Consider the following 20172-nt stretch of genomic DNA (forward strand, 5'->3'; position numbering starts at 1 on the left):
TGTCTTTTATGAACAAAAAGATTTAAAAAAAATGACAGGACACAATTATATTTGTATGTATTTCCAGCTCTAAAGGAACTGGTGATGTAACTCCAGCTAAAAGTCTGAAAAGTCAGTCACTCGTATCATACACGCTTTAACCCTGAGATATGGGTTGTATTAAAAACACCACTTAATTTAAGTTGAATTTAAATGTTTTGAGTGTATATGTGTTTATATTTAAATGCATCAAATTAAACATAATGACATAAAGCCTACAAAAGTGTACACTACATAACTGTAATCGTTTTTAGATTCTTTGGTATTTTATGAATCACCTTGATTAATTTAATTTAATTTTCATTTAAACTAATTGTGTTCAACAATAAAAAAAACATATTTTTTAAATGTGGATTTTGAAAAATGAATACATTGATTGATTGATAAAAAGGCCATAAATCTTGACAAAATAGTTTTTTTAAAAAAGTAGTTGCAGGTAAATTTCAATTGTACATTGATTTAAGTCGTTTTTATGTATTGTTTTTTTTTTTTTTTACAATATGAGACAACACTTAGGGAATGTACTTTTAAAGACTGTGTTGAGAAATGCTGGTGTTATATAAACGTCTCTTAATGTTAAATTAATTGACAAAAATACAATTTGTAAAATACAAAAAAAATGAATTTGCAATTGTTTCCCAAAACAAAGTATCCCAAAATAACAGCTGATGTGATATGTGAAACTTTGTCCTTTATCATTGAAACATCTAGGATTACATATTTGCTTCCATCCTTACAAACAGCTGGTTTAGGCCCTCTGTGCATTTCTAAAAATGACCTTCGAAAAACATGCTCCTAAATTTGAACACTTTGTTACTTTCCTGTGCAATCCCCCCCAAGTGGCGACCATCTGTTGAGTCCTCCAGCCGAGGACATGAACACAAACATCTTCATGGCGTAGAAGCCATCCAAGCATGGCCGCAACCAGACCCACTGTGAGACCTCAACGGGGTGTCATGTCAGAACCGGAAAGGAAAATCAGTGGTCATTCTTAAGAGATGAACATATGGAACAGTGTCGTTATTAAGAGGGTGGTTAAAGCTGAAGGTCACCACTAACATCGCCAACCAAGGGTGCAGCATCAGGAGAGGCAAACCAGAGCAAATGCCTGTCAAAAACTATTTATACTGTACTTTTAACAAATATCTTCTATATCATACGACAGAGTATTAGGGCCACATTGGGGAAAAAATCTGAGATTTTGAGAAAAGTCAAGAATAAAGTGGTCATATTACGTGTCAGAGAGAAAGAAAATAGGGCATAGCTATTCAGGAAAGAAGGAAACTTTCTTCTTGCTTCAGGCAAGCTTTTATTTTTAATGTGGCACCAAAACTGAGCACTTGAGTTTCACTCGTTTCATATTATCTACATACTGTATTGTATATAAATCTGGGAAAAACTGTTGATTTTTGTTAATACTTGGTTGTTTAAATTGTTTATTTTTCTATATTGTGTATTTTGTACTGCTTAACTGACTCTGTACTCTTGCTGCTGTTCAATACAAATTTCCCCACTGAGGGACGAATAATAAAGGCATATCTTCAGCACAAACCAATTAGCATGGCCCCACTTTAGCCGTCTCAGGCAATGCCTGTAGATATATAGAAGAAAAATTTACAACTTTATTCTCAAAATCTGGGGGACTCATGTGACCTTTGGCAAAGGTAATATTACTTTATTATTTTTTCCTATTCCCGTAAATATTCTCGAAATCCACCGTAACATCACACACACTATTTGTTATTAACTCATTCAATCCCGCATATTTTTCAAAAGCCGTCCCTTTTGATGATGTTGAGTGATGTTTCAAGGCACACAGTATATAGCATAATATTGTGTTCTTGGGCTATATATTGAAGGATTGTCCGTCTGTTTGTCTCCTATGTTTTTGTATCTCAGCATATAACTATGCACTACATTTAATCAAGTAGAACCAAGCAGCCTTGGGCAAATCACAGGACACATACAGTTCCGGAACTCTCCTACACATCCACAATTTTGACTAACTACAGATAACGGGAGAACATGACGTCGGCAGCCGTGGCCTGTCGATAACGGGTGGCTACACCGCTCCACCCGCCCACCCTGCGTTGGTGAGAAGACGTCTGCCGAGGAGAGGAGGGGGGGCCACCTGTGATACGCCAGAGATCTACCAACATTTCTTAGCTCAATAAAAGCCGGGCAGGGACAGTTAGCTGTACTCATTTGTTCTGACCTGTAAAGTAAAGCCTACGTCTCTGCAGGTGTTAGGGGAAGACTTATGGGCCCGGAGCTCCATGTAATCTGACTGGTCTGAGAGTAAACCATATAACTGACAAGTTCATCTCTGGGGGATCACTGACCTAAAGAACAGGAGGTCAAATCCCAACAATATGCATGGTATATATATATATAGTATATACCAAAAGAAAGGTTAGACTCTAATCTTTGTTTCCACCTTGTTCTGTTCTTTAGTAATCACCAGTATAACATAGGTAAGTTTCAGCAAACTATCTGTTCTCAACGAAACAAAAGGGGGAGAAAAAAGGCTTTTTGTGAAAGAATAGAGTTTAAGCATAACTTTTCCTGTGACACAAATTTAGCCAGATATATTTAGCCATAATGTATAAACAGTGATGCTTCAACATAACACAAAAAATGGTTGTTTTACTTGAAAATATATTTTAATAAATATAACACAGTGAACTCATCTCTGTGTGGTGTTTTCATGTTCTCCCCGTGCATGCGTGGGTTTTCTCCAGGTACTCCGGTTTCCTCCCACATTCCAAAAACATGCTAGGTTAATTTTAATTGGAGACTCCAAATTGTCCACAGGTATGAATGTGAGTGTGAATGGTTGTTTGTCTATATGTGCCCTGTGATTGGCTAGTGACCAGTCCAGGGTGTACCCCGCCTCTCGCCCGAAGACAGCTGGGACAGGCTCCAGCAACCCCCGCAACCCTCTTGAGGATAAGCGGTAGGAAATGAATGAATGAATGAACACCATGAATTGTGTGAATGCACGCGTGCATGCATTAAAATGTCCCTTCACGCAACACGGCTCCTTTTCACTTCCTCATTGCTGCGTAGCGTTCTTTTACAAGGCAGAGATGCAGGGCTCCAGACTAAAATTTTACACATTACAAGAACATTTTTCATCTGTGCGACCAAATAAAAGTCTGTATTGAGTTGACAAGGAAAGTAATAAGTTGTCCCTTATTACCGTGAGAATGAAAAATAGTCTGAAGTTGAGGACAGCTTGTCACAATCTGAGCCCCTGTGCATCTTTGTTTACACACTTTGTTTACACACCTAGCTCGTTTTCCATCTAGCCCCAAAGGTTAAGGACTCAGGTGTATTTACTTCTGCTGGAGCCTTTTTACCAAGCCATCGTTGTAAATGAGAAGCTGTTCTCAATTGATATTACGTGGTAAAATGTAGATGAGATAAAAATAAAAAGCTGTCGGTTGTCAACGTGTACAACCAGAGCAGCGAAGCCAACTCGCCAAGATTGGTGAGGCTCGCTGGGTACAGGGAGAGAGAGGAGAAAGTCCATCCACTGCCACCCACAAAAAGACCACAGCCTTGAGTCCACCGTCTCAGCTCATGGATACAGAAAATAAACCACCAATGAGAGATTTGTGTTGGCCTCCCATGGTGTCCTGCAAACTCCTGTCTTGTTCTCATACACATCGGTACGTTCTCTTGGCAAAGTCATATAACCCAAAGAGAACCATTTATTACAAATTCATGCACAACAAAATGGAATAGATGTGGAATAATTCCTCAGTTATTGTCTGGCTTGAGCTGGGAGCTCCTGTTGCAATAGTTCACACCATGTGGCAACAGAAGCCATTAAATGTACATCATGCTATAAAGCGACTCTTTTCACTTCAGCGACATTTTGGATTCGCTCATCTCCTTTTCCAAGCAAAAAGTCATAAGCGTGAAATGACATCATTTCCCCATGGTGACATTCATAAAGCTGAATCCGCACTTTGGGTGGGAAAGGTTTGGATCCTTGACTTATCCATATGGTTGTCAGGTGTTGAGAGTGAGGTGTTTTCTAAACACAGTTAAGATTTTGAGCCACCAAGGCAAGTATACAGGCTTGTTCATTAATTCTATAACCTCAAATAAATTGGATTGAAATAATCAGGTAACACTTTACAGTAAGGTACACAAAATTACAATAGTTAATAAGAAACAAACCTACCTAAGCCTGACCACTACTCATTAGTTCAAGGGTCGCAACCCAAAATGTTGAAAGAGCCATATCGAAACAAAAAAATTGAAAGCCTTATATAAGCCTTATGATTCAACACATGCTGTATGTATCTATATTAGCCTACTATCAAAATGCCTAATTTGGCTACAAATACAGAATGAGCCTTCATGATTAAATGTTTATTTGCAGCACTGCAGCACATTCTGTAGGGAATGACGCACCACGTGACTACTCTGTTGTACAATGTCGCCTCAAGTTTAACTTCATTACAATATTAATAAATTATGTTTCATTGCTTTGATGAAATTAAAGAAATCCGATTTTTGATGTTATTTTTATTTTGAGGATTCGAAAAAAACAAAAACAAAATGGAACATGCATAACGTGCCCCTTATCTGGCCAACAAACAGAGTGTGATAAAACTGCAGCCTTTTGAAAAGGCAAAGTATATAAAATAAAATTAATACAGTTTAAGTTGGATATCTGTGCAAATGCCAAGCAAGGCTAAAACGCAGCAGCTGTCCTCTTCTCTTTTGACACGCAATCAACGTAGCTATCCTGGTGTTAACTTGTCAGGTAGGTAGGTAGATGAATAAAGTATCTAGCTAACCAACGTAGCTATCCTGGTGTTAACTTGTCAGTGTTATTCAGCTCCGAACTGTAGTAAGGGCGACCTGACTTCAGCAGAGAAGGAAAATGTTACTTGTTGCTTCCAACCAACTTTATTTTGACATTCCAGCCCTGAGGCATTTCACACCGGATGAGCTTCCTGGGTCAAAGGTCAGGCAAGATGAATACATATGTAATAACTCGTTGATGTAAGCACAACACTGGACTTCAACCACGGTCATAATAATAATAATAATAATAAAAATAAATTACATTTACATCAAATAAATGATCCCAAAGTGCAACACAGTTACAATAAAAGAATAAAAGTTAACAACAAATATCACAAAAACACTATAGTATATATATATATATATATATATATATATATATATAATAAATAAAATACAGCAGTAGAGGTACATACCAGTCAGGCACTGTGGGAGACTACCTACAAGACAAGGGCCCAAACAGGCAAATCAGTACAACACAGTACATCAGTACAATTAGCAGCCACTGCTAACATACCTGTACCGGTAACAGCCAGAGAAAGGGGACCCGGAAGTGACAAGGAGGGCCAGAGCACTGAGAGTAACTGTTACTTTTGTTCACTTCCTGCTTTTCTAATATAGTAGTTTAAGTTTTTTTTTTTGTTTGTTTGTTTAGTTTTTGTCACGTACCGAAATCATGACTGGTTCAAGACTCTTCATCCTTGTATTTAGCAAACATCAACTGCTTGTATTGTTTCTTGAATTGGCTCATCGTTGTGCATTGTTTGAGGGTCTTACTCAATCCATTCCATAGTTTGATTCCACATACTGAAATGCTATGGCTTTTTAACGTAGTCCTAGCATAGAAGTGTTTCAAATGTACTTCTTCCCTGAGATCATATTTCTCCTCTCTTGGAGAGAAGTATTGATGACATTTTTAGCTAATTGGTTATTTTTAGCCTTATGCATTATTTTAGCTGTTTGAAGATGAACTATATCAGCAAGTTTAAGTATTAGTGATTTTAGAAATAAGGAGTTAGTATGTTCTCTGTAGGCGGCATTATGAATTATCCTTACTGACCTTTTTTGCAATACATTTAGCGAGTGAAGATTGCTTTTATAGTTATTAAATATTGTGGCAATCTTACGGCGTACCTCCATGAAGCATCTCTAATGACTCTGTCGTACCACACGGGTGATGCTGGTTTGAACCTGCTGGTTTAATTCACAACAGTCTTCACTTACAGGAATATCTCTTAGCTGCATTGCTTTCAGTAGTGTATGTGTAGAGTATGTTAGATATTTTTTCCTACTCTCTCGAAGCTCCTGAATGACCAACCATCTGTTAAGTAACAATAATAATAATGATTAGTCCCCACTGAAGCTGTGGTATCATGTTTAAAAAAAAATTGATAATTAAAAACACTATGTGAACACATTTTTAAGTTGAATTTGTGGTATCATTCTTAGAAGTGTTTGCAGTATTTCCGTTAACATAATATATAGGAGAGTGTGAAAACATGAGAAAATCCTCTCTGTGTTATGAGTGAGAGGAATTGCAGGGAATCTGCTGTTTTTTCCCCAACAAGTGACCCACACAGCCATCATGGTTTTGTTGCATGAAGACCTCTGTCCAACTTCTGGGCGGTATTTTGTGTGTGGGCCGACCACCTTGACAATGTACACGAAGCCCTACAGCAGGTTTGACTGCACCTGGCAGTCAAAGCTATGATCACTGATGGTGGAAGTGACTTTTTGTTTGGAAAAAACAGTGTCAAACATTTTAAAGTGGCGGTTAAACGTTTCCTCCCACTGAACAGACTGATCATGACATATGGTGCGATGTACTCACACTTCCTCTGGTGGGTCAGACAGTCTTAAGTCATCAGTCTATTTCGCTCTCCTTGTCCTCATATTATGACATTTTTGTTTTTCTTTCATCTGCTCTCCCCAAGTGCCTTCAGTTCAGATATTTCACAGATAGTATGAATGTGCGTACTTCCCACCTCAATCTGATATCACACACAAACTGAACCAGGACAGCAAATAAGCCATTTTTCATATTCACACATTTTTGAACGCATGTATATTACGCTCCTCTTTGGGTAGCAATTGCACTTTCGGTTTCGAGTTACCACAGCAATGCATTGTTGTCTAGCTATATTTAAAATTACAAGGTAAAATAAATTACTTGATGGTTTTATCAGCCACTCAAAAATTCTACACACAACACCCCATAGTGACAATGTGAAAAAAGATTTTTTTAATTGTTGCTAATTTTTTTTTACAAATAAAAAATGAATAATCACGTTCACATATGTATTCATAGCCTTTGCTGTGAAGCTCAAAACTGAGCTAAAGTGCTTCTGTTTCCACTGATCGTCCTTGAGATGTTTCAGTAGCTTCATTGGAGTCCACCTGTGGTAAAGTCAGTTGATTGGACATAATGTGGAAAGGATACAGTCCCAGGGTTGACAGTGCATGTCAAACCAAAAACCAAGCATGAAGACAAAAGAATTGTCAGTACACCTCTGGGACAGGATTGTCTCGAGGCACAAGGCTGTGGAAAGTTCCAGAAAAATGCATGCTGCTTTGAAGGTTCCAATGAGCACAGTGGCCTCCATCATCCGTAAGTGGAAGAAGTTTGGAACCACCAGGGCTCTTCTTAGAGCTGGCCGGCCACCGAAGCTGAGTGATCGGGGGAGAAGGGCGTAAGTCAGGGAGGTGACCAATAACCCAGATGGTCACTCTGTCAGAGCTCCAGCGTTCTTCTGTGGAGACAAAAGAACCTTCCAGTAGGACAACCATCTCTGCAGCAATCCACCAATCAGGCCTGTATCGTAGAGTAGCTAGAAGGAAGCCAATCCTTAGTAAAAGGCACACGGCAGCCCACCTGGAGTTTGTTAAAAGGCACCTGAAGGACTGTCGGACCATGAGAAACTAAATTCGCTGGTCTAATGAGACAGAAAAAGAACTCTTTGGAGTGAATGCAATGCAATTGAAGATCTTTGGCGAGATCTGAAAATGACTGTGCACAGACGCTTCCCATCCAACCTGATGGAGTTTGAGAGGTTCTGCAAAGAGGAATGGACAAAACTGGCCAGAGATAGGTGTGCCAAGCTTGTGGAATCATATTCAAAACGACTTGAGGCTGTAATTGCGGCCAAAGGTGCATCAACAAAGTATTGAGCAAAGGCGGTGAATACTTACTGTATGTAATTTTTCATTTTTGTATTTTTAATAAATTGGCAACAATTTCAACACAAAAAAATCACATTTCCGTTATGGGGTGTTGGGTGTAGAATTTTTGAGAAAAAAATTATGTAATCCATTTTGGAATAAAGCTGTGACATTAAAAAAATCTGGATGCACTGTAGTTATTGAAATCAAATCAAGTGTAAAATTACCAATTCACTGTTAATATTTGAATGTTAATATTTTGAACTGGAAAAATTAGGCCCCGAGGTGAAAAAAGGGTTAAGAACTTGGGTCGGTTTGTAAGTTGGAGTGTTCAAATTCTATTTCTTCTGCTTTTAACCATCAGTCAGTTAACAAAGAAATATTTTTCACTTAAAATGTATTGGCCTTATCAGTAAATTACATTTTACAATTAGTGGTGTGTCCATGATTAAGTGTGATGGGAAATAATAAGTTTAGTAATTAATGAGATTTGCTCTTTAGGTGCAATATTTCCATATATGAAGTTTTGATTGATTCATACATAAATAATCACATTTTATGGTCAAAAAGGAAAAAAAGGAAGTACAGTACTGTAATTCAGGGGTTTTCAAAGTGTAGTCTACCCTGCTTGATGAAAAACTGATTTTCTGGAGCACAGTACATTTGTTGTTTGAATATTGGAAAAAAAATGAATTCATTTTGCCTTTAAACAGAACTGAGGTTAGTTTTTCTTTATTTTTCTCAAGCTACTGCTCCTTTCTAGAGTCTTCTGGCACCCCTCAGGGTAGACGCCAAATGCTTTGAAACCTGCTGCTGTAATCCTAACAATTATCATAGAGGCCGTAGGAAAAATTGTATTAAATACAAACACTCACAAAGAAAATATTTGTTATCCTTTATCAGGAGAAAATTATATTACAATATAATATATTATTACAATATACAATATTACAATATTGATTATAGTGAAGCCAGAAGCTTCTCACTGTTGGCAGCTTCATTTGTGTCAGTTTGTGCTTGAAAAACACCAATGGAGAATTAATGAGGCAGCACAGTCTGCAAACACAACCGCACAGTCAAGTTCCACATTCTTCAACTTGCGTAGGCAAACTGTATTTGAGGAACACATTCTCTTTCACATACCAGAATGTGGCAGTATATATAATATACTGTGTCTAGAGGGAAAGTAGAGTTGGGAAATCCTGGACATTTTGGTCTCAATCTGATACCAAGTAAATATAGGGCCAGTATTACCGTAAATCCTGATGTATAAGCCGCACCCACAAAACTTGGGGGGGAAAAAAATTATTTGTACGTATATAAGCCGCACATGTCCACATCATAAGTACGTGTTTGTGAGGACCAAGCAGCTCTTTATTCAACAAGTATGTCAACCCATGGGAAATTGCAGGAGGTCCTTACTTCAAATAACTGGCTGACTGACAGTGTCATCTTACAGAGAACACTGAAGTCATCACAAATATACAAACAAGTATCAATAAAAGTTTAAAATGGATAAAAAACTATTTTAATGTTTTCCCACATTTCATTGGAGGACAAGCAGCATAGAAGATGGATGGATAATGGATAGTGCTGCATTGTTGCCTCTGTCCACCATAAGTGCCCAGAGGGAGGCTGACATCATCGCAGTGCATTACGGGAACGAGTGGGATAGATTACAAATAGAGCTGTAGATTGTGAAAGAGTAGATCTGTCAGCGTTCATTGGTCAAACTTAAACATGTAAAGATTCTTATGCCACAATGACAGCCAAAGCACAACACATCTCTTAGCAGACGTGATGACCTCCCTCTGTTCCACGCTGCTGACCATCCAAATTTTCCAAACTTTGGATCTATTTATGGAAGCAGTTAAAGTTTCCAGTGGGTATAAAAGGCTTTTCCACGCGTGCCCTCCCATGAAGGGCTCAGGGAAAGAGGTCGCAGGGTCACCACCAACTGGACCAAATGGACCAAAGGGAATCCCCACGTAATAACATGAACACCCTGCACTAGGGAAGGGAATCCTACATTGAAAAGCACAATGTAGGACTAGCACATACTTGTTTACTTATTGTATAATCACTGTGCTGTAATTGATACAATAATTTCTCATCTATATTTTTAACCAGTCTAGATTTTAGCCGGCGTACTTGGAATGCTAATCAATATTTACAGCTCTATTCTATAAATGAACATTTAAGGCTAGTTTTACCTTTAATGAAGAAGTGATTGTTGCAAGTGCAATATATTAAGTTCTAAGTGAAGTATTTCTATAATGCCTCATATTAACTGACTAGCAAGATATCATAGACAATTCCAGGTGGGAGCTGACCCTCTTAGGATTGAAAAACAGAATTGTTTCATTAAAAATAATATGTTGTGTGTTTCTTTTACTTGTATTTGGTAATGGTTTTATTTCATTTGAACATGCATCAGATTACAATTGAGTGCATCCCATAATCAGTTCACAGTTCCACATGTCCAAAAGGAGTAGGAAGAAGCAAAGCTTATTAAATCCTACCCCTCCATCTGGTACTTTTACAATCAGTACCTGTTACATTTGTTCACTTCCTGCTTTCCTAATATAGTTTTAAAATATATATATATATACACACATATATATACAGTAAAGTCTCGTTATATCGATATCGGTTAAAACGAATTACTACTTATTACGATACTTTTTTCATTTCCCGGCAAATTTCTAGTCTTTTATGATATAATTAGCTCTGTTAGTACGATACACGGTTATTATGATAATCCGGTTACTAGGATGCCCTTTTCATCTCCCGCCAGCCAATTTGGTCTGCTTATATCAATACAAAAGTAGCTTAAATCAATCTTTGCTTAAGGATTTCAATACCAAAAAAGAACACGGCGAACGGCTGCTTCCAGTCAACTTTATTTTTCACACTTCCACCACCAGAGTGCAGCACACACAGCGGAAAACACCCGTCCCTCGCGCCTACCCCTCCGGGTGGCAACACCTTCCCTATTGATAGTTCCAGGGTGAATTAAGTCCCGGTAACTGGTAATCACTACAGCGTAAGTTTATTTTTATTTACTGTAGTACAAAATTTATTGTAGTACAAAAGCATGCTAGATACGCAATCCATGAACTCAAGGAGAAAATTACATGCCATATCAAAGATCCGCCCACTTTTAATGCAGTTCGGCGCAGGATCGGATATATGGATAGTCCGGTTATATCGGTATTTTTTCCGACTCCCGAGAATATCGATATAACGAGACTTTACTGTATATATTTTTTTTTTGTCACGTACCGAAGTACGAGGTGATATGACCATACAATGACATAATGTGTACATAGTAACATAATAAAATCAAAACAAACACCACCTTTGTGTTTTGCCATGAGTTATTTCTTTAGTTCAACAGTATTTCTTACCTTGTAGCAAATTGACAACTTTCTTTGGCTAAATTGTGGCTTCTTTTGCTGCTGTGATAAGAAAAGAAACACAATTGACTTCAAGAAATAAGTTATGGTAAAACACAAGCATGCTGTCCATGTTGAGCTTTGGCAAGAATAACGGTAGACGTATCCTTAAATGTTCATTTATCATTTCTACGCATTTTTTTCTATGCATTTAAAATAGTCTTATGCATGTAAAGCTATTCAAACTTTAGGATGCTAACAAGGCTGTTTTGTAATAAAAGAAAATACATTAAGAGCACAGGTGGACTCATGCAGTGTATTAACCCTGCAAGATGCGCATCATATTGTATGCAAACTGGAAAAGGTACGCAAACCAAAGTAAACGTTACCCCAAAAACACATATGCTAACTGAGGTTTCATTGTATCAATATATTTTATCACCCTTTTTTGAATGCTAATCAATATAGTTAAACATATATATACATATTCTACACATCAGTATATATTTAGCAAACATACGATACATTGCTGACTTAGTAGGTACTAATTTAATGCAGTACAGTAAAAGATTATCGTCACTGTTTGAATTTGGGAGAATAAATATTCCTTTGTGACATCTTTCTTGGCAGCATACGACAATAAAAAACGTGTCATCCTCAATGCCGGGCGTTCTCACTAACATTCCTGCCTATTGGTTGTCATGGTGGCAGCTGCACCGAAGCAGGACAGCTCCCCCGCTATATAAGGTACTGCTCTCAGGCACAACAACAAAGAGATTACAACCTTCTGCTACAGCACAAGCTAGAGAGAGACAGAGGAGGGAAACTTCAACCCTGAATCTAAAGACGCAAGGCAGCTTCAGCACTGAAGATATTTTGTTCGTTAGTATCTTTGTATATTGAGAAGATGGCTATTTTGTGTGATAGAGCTCTTTTTCTCTTCTGCGCTATAGCACAGGTAAGTATTTTTTTCAAATTTGCATTATCAGCGCTTTTCTTGGTAACTTATACCCAATATGGTTCCTTACTCAAAGCAGAACAAATTGCAGAGAATCTATTTTGAAAATGTTTTAGTCAAAACACATAAAAGGAAATTCTTTTCATATTTCCTTCAAACTGGTGAATTCCTTCCATGCGTTCTTGTACTGTATGTTCTAAACAGGTGTTCACATTAGCCTGGTCCCAAGCTTGTCCTCGTAGGTGCCAGTGCACAGAGGAGCCCCCGATATGTCTCCCCGGGGTGCCCCTCATTCTCGACGACTGCGCCTGCTGCCTCGTGTGCGCGCGTCAGAAAGGTCAGGTGTGTTCTGAAATGAACCCCTGTGACATGCGTAAAGGCCTGCAGTGCGACTACGCCTCGGATGACCACAAGAAGACCGGCGTATGTGTGGGTGAGTCGTTTTGTGCAGTATTTAGTGAAGTACGTACTTAAGAAGTAAAACATGACCAAATATGTCTGATTCTACTATGGTATCTCTAGCTCATGAAGGACAAATCTGTCTTCTGGACGGGGTGGTCTACAAGAACGGCGAGACCTTCTTCCCCAACTGCAAGCACCAGTGTTTGTGCCGTGATGGGCAGATCGCCTGTATACCACGCTGTAATGTGGACGTCATGTTGCCTGGGCCTGACTGCCCTACGCCAAGGAGGGTGCAGGTCCCTGGGGAGTGCTGCGAGAAGTGGGTGTGTGAGCCCCAGGCGGAAGCCAGTGCACTGGGGGGCTTTGCTATGGCAGGTGAGTAGGGTTAGGCATCTTTAGAATTTGAGCGATTCCGGTTCCTAACAATTATTTTCAGAGAGAGGGTCATAAAAGATTTGCATTGAAATGATGGCACTAACCAAAGTTGAAATTTCTGTCTCTGTGTTTGTTTGTTTGTTTTTATAATATGACCTTTTTGTGGGTATGCACGGCGGTCGAGTGGTTAGCGCGCAGACCTCACAGCTAGGAGACCAGGGTTCAATTCCACCCTCTGCCATCTCTGTGTGAAGTTTGCACGTTCTCCCCGTGCATGCGTGGGTTTTCTCTGGGTACTCCAACATTCCAAAAACATGCTAGGTTAATTGGCGACTTCAAATTGTCCATAGGTATGAATGTGAGTGTGAATGGTTGTTTGTCTATATGTGCCCTGTGATTGGCTGGCCACCAGTCCAGGGTGTACCCCGCCTCTCGCCCGAAGACAGCTGGGATAGGCTCCAGCACCCCCCGCGACCCTTGTGAGGATAAGCGGTACAAAATGAATGACCTTTTTATGAATTACTTATTAATTACCATTAATTTCTCCCAGGGCTATTAACAACCAGTATAGCCACCATTATATCAAAACAGTATCAACCATTGAACATGAACATAAATATTTAGAAGACTCTTTATACAGGAGTACGCTTTCACAAATGATTAGTATCTTTAAAACGCTTATGAAAAAAATAATGGTCCATATCTGGTTGTTTATGTGTTTGAGAGTGTCTTATAATGCAGAATAGACTAAGTATAACTTAACCATGTTAGTTCCTACTAAACTGCGTGGAGTAAATGGTTTGATTTAAAATATATTTAACAAACTCTCTTGAAAGCAATATTCATTTATTGACTGTCCCGAGTGGGACCTACGTACATAGCAACAGCACTATCACTGTTGCTAGGGAGCCATATATCCAACCGCCAACTTGAAATTAACAGCGACGGAGATGAATATCCAACGCCCAACATGGAAAACTAACTTTGCCAAGGTAAACATGTCAAGTTAATAAAGTAACGCGTGCTCTGGTCAACTTTCCGGCTAAAGCTAGCATTAACGTCAGGTAAAAATACACAGCATTTGTTAGCTGAATATTTTAATTGGCCACTGTATTCACAATATAAAATATCATTTGTTTGCTGCTTCAATACTGGCATTAGTTATTTATTATTTACATTTCATTAATTTCATTTCACATTCAGTTATTTATTATTTTATAGCCAGTTGTAGTTATTTATTGTTTTGCTTACCTGATTGGTTGAAAGAAGTCCGGTGTAGCACGTCAAAAACGTCAAAAACGTGAATCCTGGGCTGTTTAATCATGTGAGTAGTGCATCATTCTTTGCGCAATTTTTTGCACAATTTCAGCCAAACAAACAAGTGCCGTCGCACATTCTCCGTGGTTGAAATGAATGAACACAAACGCACACTCACTTGCCGCCTCTTTTCGTCTGATGTTATTCTGCTGGCCAATTACCGAACTTGGGCACCGGAAGTTTAAAAAAATCAACGTTTCCGGGAGATGTCAAAACCGGTTTCAATCACAGACCTACATTACATAAAAAACTCACGAGCCGTACGTTTTTGTCGCCGCGAGTCCGACCATCTTGTGTAGCACTAGCTTGTTAGTTTGCGACTTTCTACGTTTTTACTGATGGTTTCTGAAATTCTGGACGCGATAAGGCATTGAAATGCCCTACTGTGCGGCTGTAAACTACCTATATATGACTATACACTGCGCACGCTTGAGGTGCCAAGTTGTGCTACACAAGATGGCGGCGTGTGCACTAAAGCACTGCGCGGCGGCGACACCGCGCTCTGTGTGTTGTGCTTCTACGTCTTTCTATTTCTGTGGTTCCAATCGATGCTCGATGCCCAACCCTACAGATGAGGGAAGCACATTACTCTTTTTTCCAGATCAAATACAAGAGTTGTATTAACAGTGCTTGTTTTACAAAGATAATATGTAATATAATACCCGTTTATGAGTGATGCATAAATTACAAAAAAAAACATTTTGCTGGGATACTATAGGAATACTATATATAATACTATACTATACTATAAGGAATACTATAGTACAGGGATCTCAAACTCAATTTACTTGGGGGCCACTGGAGCTCGGGTCTGGGTGAGACCTGGCCGCATCAGATTTTCCGAAAAAAAAAAACAAAAAAAAAAACAACGCATTTATTAAAAACAAAAAAAATGTAAAAACTTCGCTTTGGTTCCAATTTTCTACAAAAAAAGCTCTGATAAAACATTCCACTGTTCTCAAATATCTTACTTTTTATTTTTCTACACAAAATAAGATTAAAAATAAATAAACAAATCAAGAATAAAGAAAATCAATCAATCAGTAATAAATAAATAAATATAATAATAATAATAATAAAACAGCAAATAATAAAAACTTAAGAAACCACATATAGTTGGTGGGTAGACAAATTATATTTTTTCAGATTAAAATCAACAAAGCATTATTAGAGCCCTGTAGACATGACAAAACACGACTATAGTCACATTTATACTCTTTTTATTTACAACATATTGCGCAACTGCAGGGTCTTGAGACACATGCTAACTCACAAACTCGAGAGCTAGCGACCTAAACGGTAGCCTTGAAGTTATTTCCTTTAAACTTAAATAGCCAAAAACTTACCACTTCCACGCGGATAGGGAGGATAACTATTAACAGTTATTTAACCTTTAACATGAACATTAATCAAACGTAATAATTTTTTCTGGGTACATGATACCATACAGCATCCATATCAAACTTGCGCGTGCCGCACTAACGTTAAACTTTCATATCAAGCCGGGGGCCTCAAACTAGTGTCCTGCGGGCCACATTTGGCCCACGGGCCGCATGTTTGAGGCCCCTGTTATAGTACATTAAACCTAATATTATGAATCATGGACAGCACGTCTAATTTAATTAAACAAGGTAATTGCAACCACAACAAAACATGACCATTGGTGTCATATCATATATTTATTAAGGCACAATAGATCTTCTCATTAGATGGTATACTGGAAAACGGGGTTATAAGGGACGACGGGGTAATAAGGGACAATTTTCAGGAAAATGTTTTATGAACAATTTGTTCAAGAATATATGCTTCTTTGGAAAAAAAAACAACACAAAGCAGCTTCCTGTTTAACATGAAAGGCAGAATTACATTTAAAACATTCATTCATTCATTCATTTTCTACCGCTTTTTCCTCACAAGGGTCACGGGGGTGCTGGAGCCTATCCCAGCTGTCTTTTGGGCGAGAGGCGGGGTACACCCTGGACTAGTCGCCAGCCAATCACAGGGCACATGTAGACAAACAACCATTCACACTCACATTCATACCTATGGACAATTTGGAGTCGCCAATTAACCTAGCATGTTTTTGGAATGTGGGAGGAAACCGGAGTACCCGGAGAAAACCCACGCATGCACGGGGAGAACATGCAAACTCCACACAGTGATGGCCGAGGGTGGAATCGAACCCTGGTCTCCTAGCTGTGAGGTCTGCGTGCTAACCACTCGACCACCGTGCCGCCACATTTAAAACATTTTCCTGAAAATTGTCCCTTATTACCCTGAAAATTGTCTGTTATTTCACCTCCGTCCCTCAAAACCCCGTTTTACGGTACCTAATGTTGTGACGTGTTTCCAGAGCAGATGCTAGAGATACAGTTCCCAGACTTGAGGATAAAAAAACACACATCCCTGCTGTCACACTAGTGCAAGACACACACGCTTGAAAGGTTGTTTACTTAGCTCTGACCTGTCAAAGGAAGAGGTTGGAATGAAGGAAGACACGGAGCAAAGAGAGCGTGACCACAAGCAGAGACATGATGGATCTGTTATTTTCTGATGATGGGCTCATTTTGATGATGTTCTCCTTTATGCTCCTGCAGCCTTCCGTCAAGAGGAAACTGCTAGCTTTGATTCCTGGGACCCCAGCCTAAATTGCATTGAACAGACAACGGAATGGGGGGCTTGTTCTCAAACCTGCGGCATGGGAGTATCCACTAGGGTTACCAACAAGAATCGCCACTGTGAGCTGGTGAAGCAGGCTCGCTTGTGCATGGTCAGACCCTGTGAGGACCAGCAACACCAGACAGCTGTCATGCTGCCAAAGGTGAGACTTTGGGTAAGTTATTGTTTCTCTTCCTAAATGAATAATCTGAATAATCATCTTTACTTTTGTGCCTACAGAGAGGCAGTAAATGCCAGAGGATGGTGAGGAGCGACACAGCCGTCCATCTTACTTATAAGAACTGCACCAGTGTGCACACATACAAACCTCGCTACTGTGGCTCCTGCACGGATGGACGCTGCTGCACCCCTCACAGAACCAAGACCGCCTTGGTGGATTTCACATGTCCAGGCAGTAAAACCAGCAAGAGGCCCATCATGGTCATCCTGACCTGTGCGTGCCATAATAACTGCCCACGGGACAACGCGGTGTGGCAACCTTCAGAGATGACCTACAGTGGCATGAAGTGAACAATCTATGGAAATATTCATTTGAGCTGGAGAGCAGGACCAATGCCCGTACAACATCTGTTTAACATGAGTTGCATCAACTCCAAACTTTAGTGAACACTTCTGTTGTATATAATAGTTCAGAGAGGTCGGATTTATGATTGACGACATGTGGACACTCTTGTGCACATGAGAGTCTTTTATATTCTTTTTTTTAGAGTGAAAGCGCTTAAACCTTAGGAGATAAAGAGAATCTCTTCTTTTTGAGACGAGTTAGAGAATACCTTGTATTTATCATGGACTCACAAGAGATCCTGAGGGTTATTAGAGCTGATAAATTGAACTATAAACTAAAAAGTACTGTTGTTGTGACAAAAAGCTTTATTTGAAGACCAAGGCAGTGAGAATATAATTTAAATTCAGTTGTTCCTTTAACCCTTAACACTTATTATAATAGTTTATATCACTGCCAGGGTTGAAATGAAAGCTTGCAGTGGACAGTTTTCAAGTGTGGGATGCATTTTTGAAATAACTGGACCGTGCTCGACGACCTGGCCCTAAAAAAAAAATGGGCTCAACCTGTGATCAGAGGTCATTATTGAGACTCTGTGCCATTTCTCACGTCTGCCTGAAATCACCTGCCTTGTTGTAATTCATGCAATTGTTATTTGCTGGTGTAAATGACAGGAGATTTTTTTGCTCTGCAGTTGATTTTTTTCCTTATTTTTATTGTTTTCTTGCACCAAACTTACAACTGTAACCAGGGAGGTTGTGGTATCCTGCAAAAATCTTTTAATAATTAATGTTAATTAATTAATCTCATAAATGGTATCAGCGACTAAAGAAGAGTAGATAAAGTCTTAATCCGGAATGAATGTACGTATGTATGACTGACTGTATGTTTTTATCTCCAGCTGGATTTGACACTGTTTTTATGAATTTGCCTTTTTACACCAACACAATGGATCTGAAATAAAAACAACCACAATATAAAATGTAGACACAAAAATCCACTGTTTAGGACAGGGGTCTCAAACTCAATTTACCTGGGGGCCACTGGAGCTAGGGTCTGGGCAAGGCTGGGCCGCATCAGGTTTTCCAAAAAAAACAAAAAAAAAGCATTTATTAAAAACAGAAAAATATACAAACTTTTTCAGTGCTTTGGTCCCAATTTTCTACAATAAAAGCTCTGATAAAACATTCCACTGTTCTCAAATATCTTACTTTTTATTTTTCTACACAAAATAAGATGAAAAATAAATAAACAAATCAAGAATAAAGAAAACCAATCAATCAGTAATAAAGAAATATAATAATAAAACTGCAGGGTCTTGAGACACATGCTAACTCGCAAACTAGAGAGCTAGCGACCTAAACGGTAGCCTTCAAGTTATTTCCTTTAAACTTAAATAGCCAAAAACTTACCACTTCCACACGGATAGGGAGGATAACTATTAACAGTTATTTAACCTTTAACATGAACATTAATCAAACGTAATAATTTTTTCTGGGTACATGATACCATACAGCATCCATATCAAACTTGCGCGGGCCGCACTAACATTCAACTTTCATATCAAGGCAGGGGCCTCAAAGTGTCCTGCGGGCCATGTTTGGCTCACGGGCCGTGTGTTTGAGACCCCTGGTTTAGGATTTACAGACATAGATATGTCTTTATTAATCCCACGAGTGGAAATTCTACAGTATTTAGGGGCTTTGCCGTTTGATACCTGGGCCTTCACTGATGTAACTCCACAATAGGAGAGAGCGTGTTTTTTAAGTCAGCTAGGAGACCCTGGTTCGATTCTCCACTTGTGCGTCTCTGTGTGGAGTTTGCATGTTCTCCCCGTTCATGCATATTGGCGACTCCAAATTGTCCATAGGTACGAATGTGAGTGTGAATGGTTGTTTGTCTATATGTACCCTGTGATTGGCTGGCCACCAGTCCAGGGTGTACCCAGCCCGTATAGAAAATGGATGGATGGATGTTTTCTAAGCTGAGAAAACGGCCACAAGGTGGCAGAAGTGCATTTTTGAAGAGCACGGCATGCATCAGTAAAATTCATTCATTTTCTACCGCTTATCCTCACGAGGGTTGCGGGGGTTGCTGGAGCCTATCCCAGCTGTCTTCGGGCGAGAGGTGGGGTACACCCTGGACTGGTGGCCAGCCAATCACAGGGCACATATAGACAAACAACCATTCACACTCACATTCATACCTATGGACAATTTGGAGTCGCCAATTAACCTAGCATGTTTTTGGAATGTGGGAGGAAACCGGAGTACCCAGAGAAAACCCACGCATGCACGGGGAGAACATGCAAACTCCACACAGAGATGGCCGAGGGTGGAATTGAACCCTGATCTCCTAGCTGTGAGGTCTGCGCGCTAACCACTCGTCCACCGTGCAGAATCAGTTTTTAATATTTTAATTATTACTGACAAAGCATCTCCGGGGAGGAAACCCATAATCTCTGATAAATATTTTCATCCAAATATTAAAAATGTCTCGTGTCCAATACTGGTACT

The 20172-nt window shown here is 39.2% G+C and overlaps 1 protein-coding gene across 1 annotated transcript; it reads left to right on the forward strand.

The window, feature by feature from the left end:
* Positions 1–12208: 12208 nt before the first annotated feature.
* Positions 12209–17831, forward strand: LOC131137430 (CCN family member 3-like). Its single transcript, XM_058085400.2, has 5 exons — positions 12209–12381; positions 12586–12814; positions 12904–13158; positions 17073–17296; positions 17374–17831. Exons 1-5 carry the CDS (start codon positions 12331–12333, stop codon positions 17662–17664), a joined length of 1050 nt encoding a protein of 349 aa, XP_057941383.2. The 5' UTR covers positions 12209–12330; the 3' UTR covers positions 17665–17831.
* Positions 17832–20172: the final 2341 nt, after the last annotated feature.

Source organism: Doryrhamphus excisus, linkage group LG17 (genome assembly GCF_037039965.1).
Source record: "Doryrhamphus excisus strain RoL-2023G ecotype Guam linkage group LG17, RoL_Dexc_Guam_v1.1, whole genome shotgun sequence".
NCBI lineage: Eukaryota > Metazoa > Chordata > Actinopteri > Syngnathiformes > Syngnathidae > Doryrhamphus > Doryrhamphus excisus.

What these genes read in the sequence shown, in the direction of transcription:
- LOC131137430 (XM_058085400.2), top strand. Translation starts at nt 12,331, where the DNA reads ATGGCTATTTTGTGTGATAGAGCTCTTTTTCTCTTCTGCGCTATAGCA. An exon ending in TCTTCTGCGCTATAGCACAG is followed by an intron (nt 12,382 to 12,585) that starts GTAAGTATTTTT and finishes TGTTCTAAACAG; the next exon opens with GTGTTCACATTAGCCTGGTC. An exon ending in GGGGGGCTTTGCTATGGCAG is followed by an intron (nt 13,159 to 17,072) that starts GTGAGTAGGGTT and finishes ATGCTCCTGCAG; the next exon opens with CCTTCCGTCAAGAGGAAACT.